General features: G+C 35.9%; 1 protein-coding gene across 2 annotated transcripts in view; it reads right to left on the bottom strand.

Annotated features, from left to right (window-relative positions):
• The window catches only part of nell2b (neural EGFL like 2b), a 369,230-nt gene that overhangs the window by 234,039 nt on the left and 120,922 nt on the right, over window positions 1–14,269 (bottom strand). For both annotated transcript variants that reach the window (XM_051920793.1, XM_028810691.2), the window contains exons 11-12: window positions 14,100–14,202; window positions 4,985–5,113 (exon numbers count right to left, since the gene is read on the bottom strand). In XM_051920793.1, coding sequence (XP_051776753.1) covers window positions 4,985–5,113; window positions 14,100–14,202 — 232 coding nt within the window. The remainder of the gene's footprint in view (window positions 1–4,984; window positions 5,114–14,099; window positions 14,203–14,269) is intronic.

Raw genomic sequence — 14,269 nt, 5'->3', positions numbered from 1 at the left:
GCCCTTGGTAATAAGATCCCTGAAAAGGACAAACTACACTATCACTGAAAAATAGACAACGATAGCATCTTTAATTAAACAGACGTTCTAAAGCTTTATAATTGCCTGCGGCAGCTGCCAAGCTAAGACATGGAAGAAAGTGACCACAGTTAAGATAAACGAGCTTTCATATTATTGTCTTGCTTTTTGAGGTTGTCATCCGGAAGATTTGCATGAAGTCTATTGATCTCCTCAAATACAGAGAAAGAGATTTTAGTAGGGTACCCAGAAAAAATATACCCTTTAACAACAGCTAGTAGAAACAAGCAGATTTAAAGCCTCTGTAATTGAACTGTGCTCTCAAATGGATGATAAATAGTGAAATTAATTTCACTATTAGACTTGCTGTGCTCTAAAAATGGAAAAAGGTTAAAGTATGCATAGTCAAAATTCATAAAAAATGGTTGCGTTTTTTTCCTGGTAAGTACATAAATTGTGCTGCTGATATTTTGACATCTGAAGATACTGGATGAAATAAAAAGTTTAAAAGTATAAATGAATAAATACTGTAAATGGATTTAAAACTGAAGTATTAACATGGAACTAATTAAAAGTACTTCCATCAGAATTGTTGAATTGATATATTTTGTCAGAAACAGGTTGTTTTCAAAATGTTGCATCTCATTAAATTCTGGTCAGGATTTAATTTTTAACAAAATTTTCAAATGTTTGCAATATTTAGTGTGTGTTAACAAAGATAATAACCATCCAGAGACTCTTTACTTGTTTTAAAGGTTTAGGAAAATGTAGCATTTAGAAAGGAATAAATGAAGCATTAAATGATTATTTGTGGTCATTGTGTGCTGAGATACTTTCCATCAACGTACTGCCCTCATTCACATGAAACACATTGCAATACAAGCTTTCTATACTTAGAAGTAATGCTTAAAGTACTCTTCATATATTATCACAATTGAAATACTGGCATTTTAAATGGCTTTTCTTAGAGTGTGCATACTAAAGAGGCAACATTACGGCTTACAGTCTGCCTAGGGCTTTTTGGCAACACTTCAAGGAGTTTAACCTCTTGGTAATGTTTTGCCATGCTACTTGGAAATGGATAAAAAAGAATTGTTTCTGAACTTTATATGAGACTGGATTTCAGTTAGTAAGAAAGTAAACAGCAATGGAGCATTATACAATATATGAAGGAAAAGTGGGAACAATATAATAATATGAGCGGTGGTATTTATAATTGAGTTTATTTGAACCAAAGGTTTTCACAAGTTAACAAACTGAATATCAGCTATGACAATGCTAGTATGAATTGTACTTTAAAAAATGGAACAAACAATGATATTTATGTCCTTTTCATTGTTTACTTATTAAGGGGATGCCTGCCTATGCTTTAGTTTAAGAGTGACAGAAGTGAGGGGCAACATTTTCCTTTGAGGGCAAATGGGTACAGGTAAGTTTCGATTGACAGTTTGAATATCTATTGTACCAAGTTAAATCATTAGCTAATTCTCAGTTTTAAAAAATAAAGTAAATGTCTGTTTTAAAGTTCCTGGTTTTGATCTGAAATAAATTATACTGAGTTTATAAATCTCAAAAAACAATAAAAACACAATACCATATTTTAATATTTTCTTCAATAACCCAACAAAAAGCCCAACAAAATGTCTACACTTAATTAAACTTTTAAAAAACCTACATTAAAAGATTCCATATCTCTCTAATCAGTTATTTCTTTACAATTGTGGCTTGTATACTGCTAGAAAAAATTAAGGGAACACTTAAATCACATGTTGGATCTTGATGAACAAATTATTCAAGTGGAAAATCTTTACCGAGTAATACTGTGTAATTGGTTGAGAACAAAATGATGTAACAACGGTCAATGGAAATCAAAATCACCACCCCACTGAGGGATTCAACAACACAATGAAAATCAAAGTCAAAAACTGAAATCACAGGCTAATCCAACTTGCGTGAATTTCTTCACGGCAACTCATAATGTGTCTCAGTAGTGTGTATAGACTCCACGAGCCTGTATGCACCCCTGACAATGTCTGGGCATGCTGTTGATGAGACAGCAGATGGTGTCTTCTCGCAGACCTGGAGCATCAGTGAGCTCCTGGACAGTCTGTAGTGCTCCTTGGCAGCGTTGGATGCACCGATAAATAATATCCGAAAGTTTCTCAATTGGATTTGGGTATGGGGAATGTGTGGGCCAGTCAATGGCATAAATGCCTTTGTCATCCAGGAACTGCCTACATACTCTGTCCACTTGAGGCCAGGCATTGTCCTGTGCAAAGAGGAGCCCAGGGCCCACTCCACCAGTGTGAGTTCTGACAATGGCTCTGATGAATTCATCTTGGTACCTAACAGCAGTCAGGTTGCCATTGCCTAGGACATAGAGGTCTGTGTGACCCTCCAAGGTATGTCTCCCTAGACCATCACTGACCCACACCCAAAACTGGTTATGCTGAATGATGTTGCAGGCTGCATAACATTCACCATGATGTCTCCAGACTCTTTCATGTCTGTATGTACCAATCACTGCTGCTGGTGTTATCCCATGTCCTACCCTGCAGTAATGTGCTCAGTGTGAGCTTGCTTTCATCTGTGAAGAGAACTGGGTGCCAATGGCAGAACTGCTAATTGTGTATTCACTTGTAAGTATTCATCGAGCTGCATTGTGATAGGGTGTAACCACAGGTCCCACAAAAAGATGCTGGGAACTCATGCAACCCTCATGGAGTCTGTTTCTGACAGTTTGGTTAGAAACATGCATACTAGTAGCCAGCTGGAGGTCATTTTGTAGGGCTCTGGAAGTGATCCTCCTGTTCCTCTTCACACAAAGGAGCAGATATTGTGATTCATAGATATTCTAATAAACTTTGAATTATTTTTAATAATCATTATAGCATTTTCAAACACTTCTGCTGTTGCTGTACCATCTCATATCCTGCAGTAATCATTATGTATTCACAATCATCCCCACTGTAGATGCAGTAGTCTATGACTGAAATAAGTTTTTCAGGTTTGTCTATGATCTTCTTCACAACATGTAGTGAAAAAATTGAATATTTTTAAGTGTAACATTTTTTTCAGTGTTTTTAGTCTAGTTATCTATAGAACAGAAAATAGCCATTCACATCAAAAGTCAGTAAGTTCAGAAACAGTGGTTGGAGATGATATTTCAAGATGAAAAAGATATGCAAGAGAAAACCACATGCCCTGGGGATGAAAGGTTGTCAAGAACAGCGAGGAGCAATGAGGTGAATTGCACAACCATTCTTTTTTTTTTTTTAATCCCTGCATCTCACAAATATGTTTAGATTTTTTCTCCTTCTTAAAGCTTAGACTTCCAAAAATCTTTCACTTCTGATTAAACATGCTACTAAATCCACAGTTGTCATAAAAGTTAGTTTTCAAATGTACCACAAAGCCAGCACTTTTATGTTTTAAAATGTAAACACACATTGACAAGATCTTGCAACCTCTAATAAAACGATAAAAAGGCAAACCAGATGTTTCAAAAATACAATTCAAACTGTATAATTTGCAAAGTTACTTATTTGACAACATGCAGTTCTTAAATTACATTTCAACCATATACTGTAGCACAATGCACAGCACAGCCCAAGGAACCTGTGCATACAGTTAAAAGTTACAGCAAAATCGACAATGTTAAAATAACTTAAAATGTAAAAGTAACCCTTAAAAGCGCATATGTGGGGAGAGTGTTAATTTAATTCTGGCAGTTTTACTGTATTAAGAGTCATATGTGAAGTGCTATAGTGGAATTTTTTTGCATGCTGAAGCTCTTCATTTTATGCACATCACACAATTCAAATTCAACATTTTAAAATTACTACAACTTTATTAAAAGAACGTACCCTAGTTTATTTCTTATTTTACATAATCAGAATCCAGTAGTATATTTGAATGCACAGTCAGGAGGAGAGTCATACTAAGGTTTAACTGGCTGAAGAAAAAGAAAGCAAGGAGACCAGAAAGAAGACGATGGAGGTAGCAAATGGTGAGGCTGGACTGTGATTGAGATGAGTAAGTGTGACAGCAAAACTATCTGATAGAGAAAGGCTCAAGAACCTGTTAGAAAGAGCCAAGACAGGCAGTAGGTTCATTGTCCTCCCTCTTGTTTAACTCTTTGAGTTCTTCCTCACATTCTCTTCCTTGTACGTATTATTTATTTATGAATACACCAGTAACACACCTTTTTTCTCCATGGGGTCACTGTGGGTTTGAGGATGACTTGAGAGTACCAGTTAAAGTCCATTAAAGAAATTTATCATCTTATATTTGCTAAGTATTATACCTTTCCCAGATGAAAATATTTCTTATAACAAATGCAATGTATTTTGTCCCAAGCTAAAAAGGTTCACTGCGAATTTTTGTACTATATTTACACACAGTGTTTCATGGTCATGAATTGTAGTTTTTAGTGGTGTTGCCATTCTTCTTTATCAAGGTCTTTTAACTAAAAAACACAATTATTGTAAATATGACAACTTGCTGCTTAACAAGTCAGTTTATTCTATTAGTCCATGATGTAGAAAAGCTGCTTGATTATTTTGAGAAATCACTGTTAGACCGAGGTAACATTCTGCATCATGGTAGCTCCTTTAGACCCTGTAAATTGTGCAACATGCAACCATTGGATCTCTTACTTTGTAATAACTCACAATTGTGTTGTCCTTTATTCTCCCACCAAAACTAATTTTAGAAAAAAATGACCAAATTGCTTTGCAATATTCAGACATCATAACAGACTTGCACCACATATAATTCCATTTGAATCAGCTGCACCACTGATTTACTGAAATCTTTCTTCAAAAGGAACCTATTTCATTTGAGGCTTCAGATTCACAGCAGGTAAGGGCAATTAAATTTGACCTAGCAATAAACATTATGACTTAAATGTAACATATGAAAGAACATTAAAACTTAAAATTCAGTGTTATCTATTATGGTTTACCTTCACAATAAGCATTGTCTTCACGAAGTGCTCGAAATCCATCTTTGCAAATGCATGATGCTCCACCCTCCAAGTTTATACACACAGAATGTTCCATGCACTTGTTGTCCTCAGCACAGAAGTCGTATCCTACATACAAAAAAATTAAAATTAAAACAAATGTCAAATCACTTTTCTTCAGTGGCTTTCAAAGCAAGCACAGTGTGATTTAAAAAGCAATTAAGAGAAGTAGTTTAAAATAATTTGCTCTAGTGGTCTTTCACTTTTAAAGATCACAACCCTCCACAGATAAATATGGGAAGCACCAGCTAGTGGACCATCTGCATGCTTTATTTTATTATTTGGTAAAATATAAGAAATCTATTTAAAAGTATAGATTAAGTATGCAGAAACTTCTTTTTTAATTTCGGCCACAAAAATATTCTCACTCTATTCTGTTACTGACATAACACTTCTATCTATTAATTTTAGGCTATATTGTATATTTTTGAAGACCAATTCCAGGATACTGATGCTGAATCTCTGGAAAGATGTACAAAAACAGGAGCATACACAGCAAAAACAAGTATGAAGTAAGGTTTCCAAAATCTGGATGAACACAATATGGTATGTGTCATACCAGGAAAAGGTCCTTTTGATAAAACTGGTTTGACTAGGTCTCTTAGGTGGTAGCACCAAAACCTGCAGGACCTGCTTAAAGGACAAAGCAAGCAAGATGGATTGCAGTGTTTCCCACAAAAATCTAGTCTAGCAGCAGGGTGGGGCGTTGAGGGTGTCCCCTTGAAAGTTTTCACAGAATCAGTCATGCGACTGTTTCTGTTGGTGCTTATAATTACTTTTTTTGTGGGTTAATTTAGACAGGTACTTAAACGATGATTATTTCTATTTTGCATAGTGTGAAACTGGTCAATTAAAAAAAGTCACAGAAGACTGAAAATGTAATACCCATTCATAATAAACACCAGTTATATTAGCAGCAAATAATTAACACATAATTAATTATAATACATAAACACAAAAAGGATTTTTTCACTTAAAAATGCTTTCTCTGACTAAATAAAGATGAAATAATTTAAATATGATTCTTACAGAGGAACAAATGAACACATAGATTATATGCACTTAATAAATAAGTACATAATAATAATAATAAATAAGTACATACTATCACACTATTCATAACTATAACAGTGAATTTCCCCTTGGGATCAATAAAGTATCTATCTATTCTGTTTCATGGGAAATGCTAACTTGCAACTTCATATTATCACAAAGAAAAAATTATTTTGTTGTTGATATTTACCCAGCTTAGAAATCAAATCTGAAATTGATGAGACATACTATATGCCTATACTCTTGAAAATAAAAGAGTCAGAATGGTTCTTCAGAGTGATGCCATAGGGGAACCATTTTTGGTTTCCAAAAGTCCATCCACATGAAGGTTCCAGAAAGAACTTTTATTTATTTAGATCTGTAACAGGCTTCATACAGTAAAATGGATGAATAGATGGTAACAGCTTTATGAAATATCAATGGGTCATGATTTTAAAAGGACTCTTGCTGCATACATCCAGTAACACAGGTTTAGCTGGGGTTTTCTTAATCTGTTAGCATCCTACAGCCTACCATACATTAAAGATTTCAGGTTTGTTTCTCAAAGCACAAAGAACTAACCTCATATCAAAAGAACCGGGAACCACACAGCCCAGTTAAGAACCATACAGTACCATTAAAAGAACTAGTATTTTTAGGAGTGTACCTTAACATGAGCCCAAAAAATGTACACATAAAGTTAGTAATACTGAATAGTGGAGATCCACTTTCAAAGTCAATATGGTTAAGTGGAGTCAAGAGGTAGAAGAAAGTCTTTTAAGAACTGCTGCTTAACTAGAACAAAATTGTATTGGATGTCAAAGTCTAGCTATGTTTGACTTTTATATTCAACATTACTTTTATATTTCACACACTGTTTTTTCCATGGAATTGTGACAGTGCGGGTTAGCTCCATGTTTCCACTCTTGTCTGGGAGCTTCTTGAAACTGACATCATAGATATTGTAACCAGATAAGCTTGGCAGAAGAGGACAAATCACACGCAAAGCAAGGTGATGGTGGAAGGGCGCTTAGTGCTTTTATTAAAAAAAAAAAACAAAAAAAAAACAATAGTGTCCAAAATTGTGAAGTGCATTAAATGTCTAATAAAAAATCCATAAAAACAGGAGAGAAATAAATAAATACTCCATTAAAACAAGCAGGCAGCTGTTTTTAACAGCAAGAACCCCTTTGCACTCCTCTAGAAACGGATATCTCCTTAGCTTAACATAAATGGGTCCTTGCAGCCAAGGAGGTGCCAATCCGGCAGTTCAGCCCACCTTCAATACTGCACCAGCCACGAACCTCCGACTCCCGCTACCAGGCTCACAATCCATAGCTCCACACTGAGCCTCTCTTTCCCCTGCAACCATGCTGCCTCCCTGCGGTGAGTCACTCCAACCAAACAGCGTGCATCGGTCACTCCAGCTTCCAGGTTGCTCAGCTGGAGTGGCCATCAGTCCCTGAGGACTGTCCGCACGCTCCCTTAGGGGACTTCCTCCAGGCTGTCTGGCTTCTTTCTGTCTCACCTACTCGTATTGGCTCTCTGTTGCGCCTGCCTTCTCTCTCCATCATTTTAATCTCCTTTCTTTTCGATTGTCTCTCCTGTTTTTCTTTTTCCTCCCGATCAATTTCTGACATGCTGATTCCTTTGATTCTTTCCCCTTCCTGCACTCGTCCTCTCCTTTTAAAATGGGGATGTGGCACAGCTGCGGTGATCCTGCACCTGTGCACTAAGTGCAGGGCCATTCGCTCCCACATCACACACAGAAACTGCTCTTACCCTGCTACCAAACCCCCACCTGAGGATGAGTCTAGCAATTATTCATTTAAAAGACACCAATCTGCTGCGGACCTCACTTTACCAAAGGAATGTACTATTTTTGCTTTGCGCCCTCTCCCATCATAACCTATCATCTATTGGTGGGGGTTTGTTGAAAAATTTGATCTCTGGTTTTCAAAGTATTGAACGTTTTAGTGTCCCCTGATACATTGTTCCCTTGATGATGGGTATGTGTCTGTTTGTATGTGTGTCTGTGTGTCTCTGCGTCACAGTTCCTTCAGAATGATCTGGAGCTAAAACTGCTGGATGGAAAAATACCAAACTCAAAACTTAAGCCTGTTATGAAATGACAATGTGCTGATTAGTATGTGAGCCAAATCAAGCAACAGAAACAGGAACCCTCAAATACTGTAACTCTGCAATTCATTATGAATTCTTCTTGTCGCTTGCTTTCGTAATGACCTATTTTATGATCAGAAAGATCTGCATCAAAGCGGTAAATAATTACTGAAATTTGATAGAATAGTTATAGTTACTTGGTTCGTAGTACGTAAAGCCTACTGACACTCATGTCCAAATTTTTCTTTTTTGTTAATTTTTGCAAGATGGTTTCTCAGAAAACACAATAACGTGTTAATGTTGCTAGAACAAGAACATCTGTTATATTCACCATCTTGTATCCTAAGAAAAAAGATCACCAGGCAAAGTTTAGAAAAACTATAATACCTATATAAATATAGCTACAAAGGGATGGCTAAAAGTCTTTGATGGCATTGTTATTGTTCCCACATATGTAGGATTCAAATTTCACATTTACCTGTAGGTCTGTTCTGTTAATTTTTTATTTTAATATTGTTGATCATTTAGTTTTCTGATGTCCATTTACCCTTTTTTTGTAACTAGCCAGGACATGATGATTTCCCTCCCTCTAGTGGGCATTTTTGAGTCACTTTGGGAATTAGTGTGCTGAGGAACCCCAAGTTCACAGCAAAAATCAAAAACAAGTACTTTGGTTTTGGAGCTGAGCTGCCAGTTCACGCTACATTTATTCAGAGCATGTTGCCTAGCAAGCACCATGAAATGTACTTTCCTGCCAACTGCCCCCTTATGAGGAATGGACTACAAACATGTTCACAAGTGTTTTTTCATAAATCTATGGTGAAGCTGTCAAAACAGACACAGAGCATTTCTTTCCCTTGTAGGAATGCTGTGAGTGGCTTCTTGGGCCATAACCTTTCCAATGTATGAAGTACTGAACTGTAGACTCTAAACCATGGGAGTCAACAATGTTTTGTATTTCACACTCGGGCTCTCCAAAAACTATTACTGGTAATGGAGCACCTACTGGATGAGAATACAGATTAGTCTTAATGTGCTTTAAATGAAACACTTGAAAAGATATATGGGTTTTAAAATTACTTGACAATGCAAGTTTGTTTTATATTATTTTATTTATTTAACATTATAACAAAACCCAACTCAGTTGAACAAATGAGAGTAAAATATGCTTCATAAACAATCTAAAAAGAAATCAGTATTCATGAACAATGCAAGGTTGGACTGATGGGTCCTATTTTTTATTATCTAATGAACTTTAGGGCTATTCTGCAGAATGGAACACTTAATAGTATATCCTATGTCGTGATCCATACCTTATGCCCTATCTTATGCTCCAGCTGAACGTTGGAACTTTATATTTTTTTTCCACAAAGTCTTTGACATGGAATTTAGTGATCAACAGGTTCTAAACATGTTACTATATTTTGAGTAGGGGTAGGATTTCATTCCAATCAGACTGAAAACTGTTCAAAAATATTATCACTCTTACTTCTTCAAATTTTGATTTGTCTTTTAGGACTGCCGGTTATCTATCTATTCTCAGGATGACACCTGGAAGTCAGATTCACTTATGAACAAAGGTATCACCTAAAGTGAGTCACAAACAAATGGATCTAATCCAGAAAAGCTCTGAACTCGAAGCATTTTCTTTAGAATGATCTTTACCAGTTCTTCTGCTGATGGAAGGTTTTTGAACAGATTGAAATGAGCAGTTTAGGAAAATATGTCAACTTCTGCTAAAACAGTAGTAGTATGTCCTTGAGAAGGTGGCATATCATTGATATCTCTCCATGGATGACTCACTGGGACAATAGGATGCAGTAGTCTTACAGGGTAATTTGTTACATTTTGGTCTGTTACATACTGTATCTTGCAGCCATCTACCTCAGACTGGATAGTAGGCCACCAGATATAGCCCTAAATAAACTCTATGGTATTTAATATCCCTGGGTGACATTAAACTGGAGAATCACGACCCTAGTTTAACACATCACTACATGCCAATTCTGAAACGTATGGAACTCAGCTGGTGGTGTTTCATTCACTTGAACCCTTTTCATCATAATGACAATCAGTTTGAATAGAGTCAACAAACTTTTTAATAGGAATAATGTTCTCTGTTCCCATGTTTAATTTTAGAGATGTAGAACTCTGAAGGTTGGTGTTTGATGTTCTTATTTTCGGGTCTATACAAGATTTCAGAATTGAAAAGCTGCTAAAGAACAATGTCCATCTAGCCTGATGTGTGTTCAGTCACTTGGTAGTTTTCATATACCGTGTCCTGTAACCCAAATATGTGTTCCTGACAATTGTGTGTCTTGAAGTATTTTTGGTTGTTTGTAAGTGAGTGAATTGCTCCAGGAGATAAGGCAAATTAAACATGTACAGAAAGACATAGCTAAGTTGCCAAACTTTGGTTAACCTTTCTCCATCTCAGTTGGTTCCTGTTATTTATCTGTTCATTAAGAGTTTTTAGTCAACTAAAACAGATATCTTCATTTTTAATGATTGTCATCTATGTAAATAAGCAGTCAAAAGGGTCACTAAAACAATGACATGTATACAGTATAGTTGGATAAGCAGACATAATTTGAAACATTGTCAAAAAAAGATTATTGGCGGAGGCCAGTATATGGCAGCACCCAACAGAAAAATAGGAGATAGTAGGATGAGAAATAGGACAAAAATGTACTGTTGGTGAGATGAATAGGTACAGTAATGAGAGATGGAGGTACAGCAGAAAGGTGGGAAAAAGAGAGTTTCTGACAGAGTGCTTTTGTTTTAGAAGGAGGCAAACATTTTTGAGAGTCGGTAAAAGTACCTCCAGTGTTGCTGCCATGTTTAATTTGTGTTGCATCTTGAATTTTGTTCAATCTCAGATATAAAATATTTTATGTATTATAACTTTTTTATACCATTATTATTAAACGTTTCAATCACTCAGCTTTGGAAACTCCTTCCTTAAGATCACTAAAAAGACAAATACATGTTCAGATTTGAAAACCAGAAACCAATAGTAACAGCCACACTGATGAAATTCTGATTTAAAGCACACTACTCACATTGAAGCTTAATAGAAAAGACAAGAAAAATCAGTCTAAGAGAGATTTATGTGAAAATGCCACTTGAAACTGACGGCTGACACCTTATTTTTGGTATTGTTAATGGTTTTCAACAAATGCTTAGGTACAGCTAACAACTTGTAAGAGCAGATCCAATGATTACTTTGATTTGGTATTCTTAAGGTATTTGAAATCATGCAGAGAAAGATTAATCATGTTCATTGCTCGAAGCAGGCTTCTTATCACATACCTGCTTGCTGTCCACGAATATGTATCACAGAATAATGAAGTCTCTTGATACAGTACCTGCCTGAGCATTTTCAGAAATTAATCCACAGGGAAAAATCATATCTGATCTCCATGTGATATTAATAATAGGAAATGGGACTAAGAAAAGCTGTTTCCATTTTTTTTGTATGGTTATCTTACATAATGTTTGAATCATGATGGAGTGCACAGTATATACTACAGTACATACAGCTAATGCAAGAAAAAATTAAGGGTTTATAATAAAGACAATATATTCTATATATTACTAATCTATGTTACAAATATCAAGCCCTGAGGCAGTGCTAAACTAATGTCCTCCTCCAACCATTGAGCAATATATGATGATCAAAGAGAAGATCCAGTGAGGTAGCATGCTGAAGAAGTGAAAGAACAAAACACAGATATGGTTTTTCCTTCCAGAAGCCAAACTTTTACTGCACTTTAAATTACATTGGGTGGCATGTCTAAGCCCCACTGCAAGTTGTTGCCAGGCAACCAATAACGAATCCCTTTGCATGCTGCAGCAGCAATGCCTGCCTACATAACATCTCTCGCCTTCAAAAAAATCTATTTTATATAAAAAGTTGTTGGGATGTCAAAGACGCAACCATTGCCTGGGAGATTCACTATCTGGCTTTAGCACACTGGTAGTTTAGAGTCCAAGAGAACCAAGAGTTAGATGACAAAGGTAAATAAAAGAAAAAATGATAACTCAATAATATTTGTTTAGCAGTTGTAAAATTTTTTCATTCTGAAAGTGAATAAATTGAATTACACAGTCAATCAGACAACATGTAATTTGTGATTTGAGTTTGGTCTTCACGGGTGCACCTGCATTATGAAGCTATTTCCCTTGAACATTCTAATTTTTTTTGTCTGGTTCTGTAGCACACTACTTTCTCTGTAATGCAGGGTGGTCCAAAACAGTCCAGAAACAGTAGTTAGTGTAGAGAGAGACAATCACCATGGTGTGCTGTTTCACTCAGAGTGTGGACATCTTGAATACAGTTTGATTTAAGCATTCCATGCCTACTTTTGACTGAGTGTGATAAAGGATTGTGCAGATTTATGCCCTTTCTTCAAAAAAATGAAAATGTTACTACTGGATTAGTAATGATTGTATCTAGGATCATCATGAAATTGGTCTCTAATGGTAATATTAAGCAGATTTGACACAAGAACTGTGTTATGTCAAACTTGAGAAGATGCTGATGAAAAAAGGTGAAAAGGAAGCCAATATTATTAGGACCAGGAAGATGGGGTCAGAATGATGTCTAATTACATTAATAACTCTAAGTCCAGTAAATAAACCAAATTCCTTCATATTAGCAATTATTTTTAATATCAAACAGAAAGTGACAGATTAATCTCTCTAGCAAAGGGTTATGGAATTCTTTGCAATTAATTGCTGTTGCCTCACTATGGTATGAAGGGGGAACTGAACAGGCAGGTGAAAAACAAGTTGGCATGAGGTCCAATTGAATAAAAAAAATTCAGTCATTATACTGTATGTTAAAGTTTCATGATTAGTCCTCTGTGTGTATCAATATTAAGAGCTTTTAGATGGTATAAATCAACTATTATGGAAAAACACCAACAAAACCTTAAATTGCTTAAATTGATTATGTGCCAAGCGACCTGCCATCCCCAAACCCCAGCAGAAATAAAGATATGCAGTAATTGAAGAGAAATAAATAAATAGAACACTGCAGTCTTAAAATGCCATAGTATTATTATTATTACGTTAACACAACCATATTTCTCCTGAATTGCAACAATTTGGCTATGTGAAGTCTCCAGAAAAGTTCAGTTGACTTCGGCGGAGACCAGCCTCTGCTGTTGTTTTGAGGGGAGACATGAATTTTGCACTTCACCAGTGCCTCATACATGTGACACATACTAATCACATAATTGGAGTGCAGTCTGGTGACAATAATGTTGCTGTGCAACACAGTGACAACTGTTAAAGACCCGTCTTATTACATTTATGCATTTGCAGTTTCCTTGGTATATGGTACACTGGTTACTCTCAATTATTACTTTTTAGTGTAACTAAGAAACTTTCATGGCGAAAAGTTTTAATGAATCAAATACTGTGCATGTTTTCATAGTAGCCTCAACTTCAATTCACTGTGTGGCCACGTTATAAGGTACGCATGCCCTTTCTACATAATTGAATGCATTATCTCAGACGCTGTCTGGGTATGCCTTTGGAAAATGAAATGATACCAGAGAACCCAGAGAAAATATGGGCAACCATAGGGAACTTTGAGATGGCATCCACCTACTATTTTACATGAAAAGACAACTCAAAACTTAAACAATGTTTGATTTTTCTGATTAATGAAAATGAAACCAGATACAATAGGTAATAGATTATTGGATGAAAGCCTTAAACCAATTTTCTTCACGCATTTCTTGACCCAGCTCTAGATTAAAAAATGTTTGAGAATCTAATCTATGTGACAAAGTGGAACTTCTCAGTATGGAGTTCACTAGAAAAATATTACTATGCTAACACACTACCTCCAGTAATCAGTAAAAATACTATTAAGTGAAATGAGGATTACCTTTACAAGCCTTACAGCAGCTGTTGCTGAGTGTTATCTGGTGAAATGGGGAGCAATTCAATTCTGGGCAGCTGGGATAGGATATATGCCGCATAACTCTGTCCTGTAAATGACAAAAAGGCGTTAAGCAGTTAATTTCAGTTTAAGATCAGCATGATATAAATTTGTAT

This window comes from Erpetoichthys calabaricus, chromosome 1 (assembly GCF_900747795.2).
Source record: "Erpetoichthys calabaricus chromosome 1, fErpCal1.3, whole genome shotgun sequence".
Lineage (NCBI taxonomy): Eukaryota > Metazoa > Chordata > Cladistia > Polypteriformes > Polypteridae > Erpetoichthys > Erpetoichthys calabaricus.
Note: the sequence above shows the minus strand (reverse complement) of the source record. Positions and strands in the feature narration are given on the sequence as shown.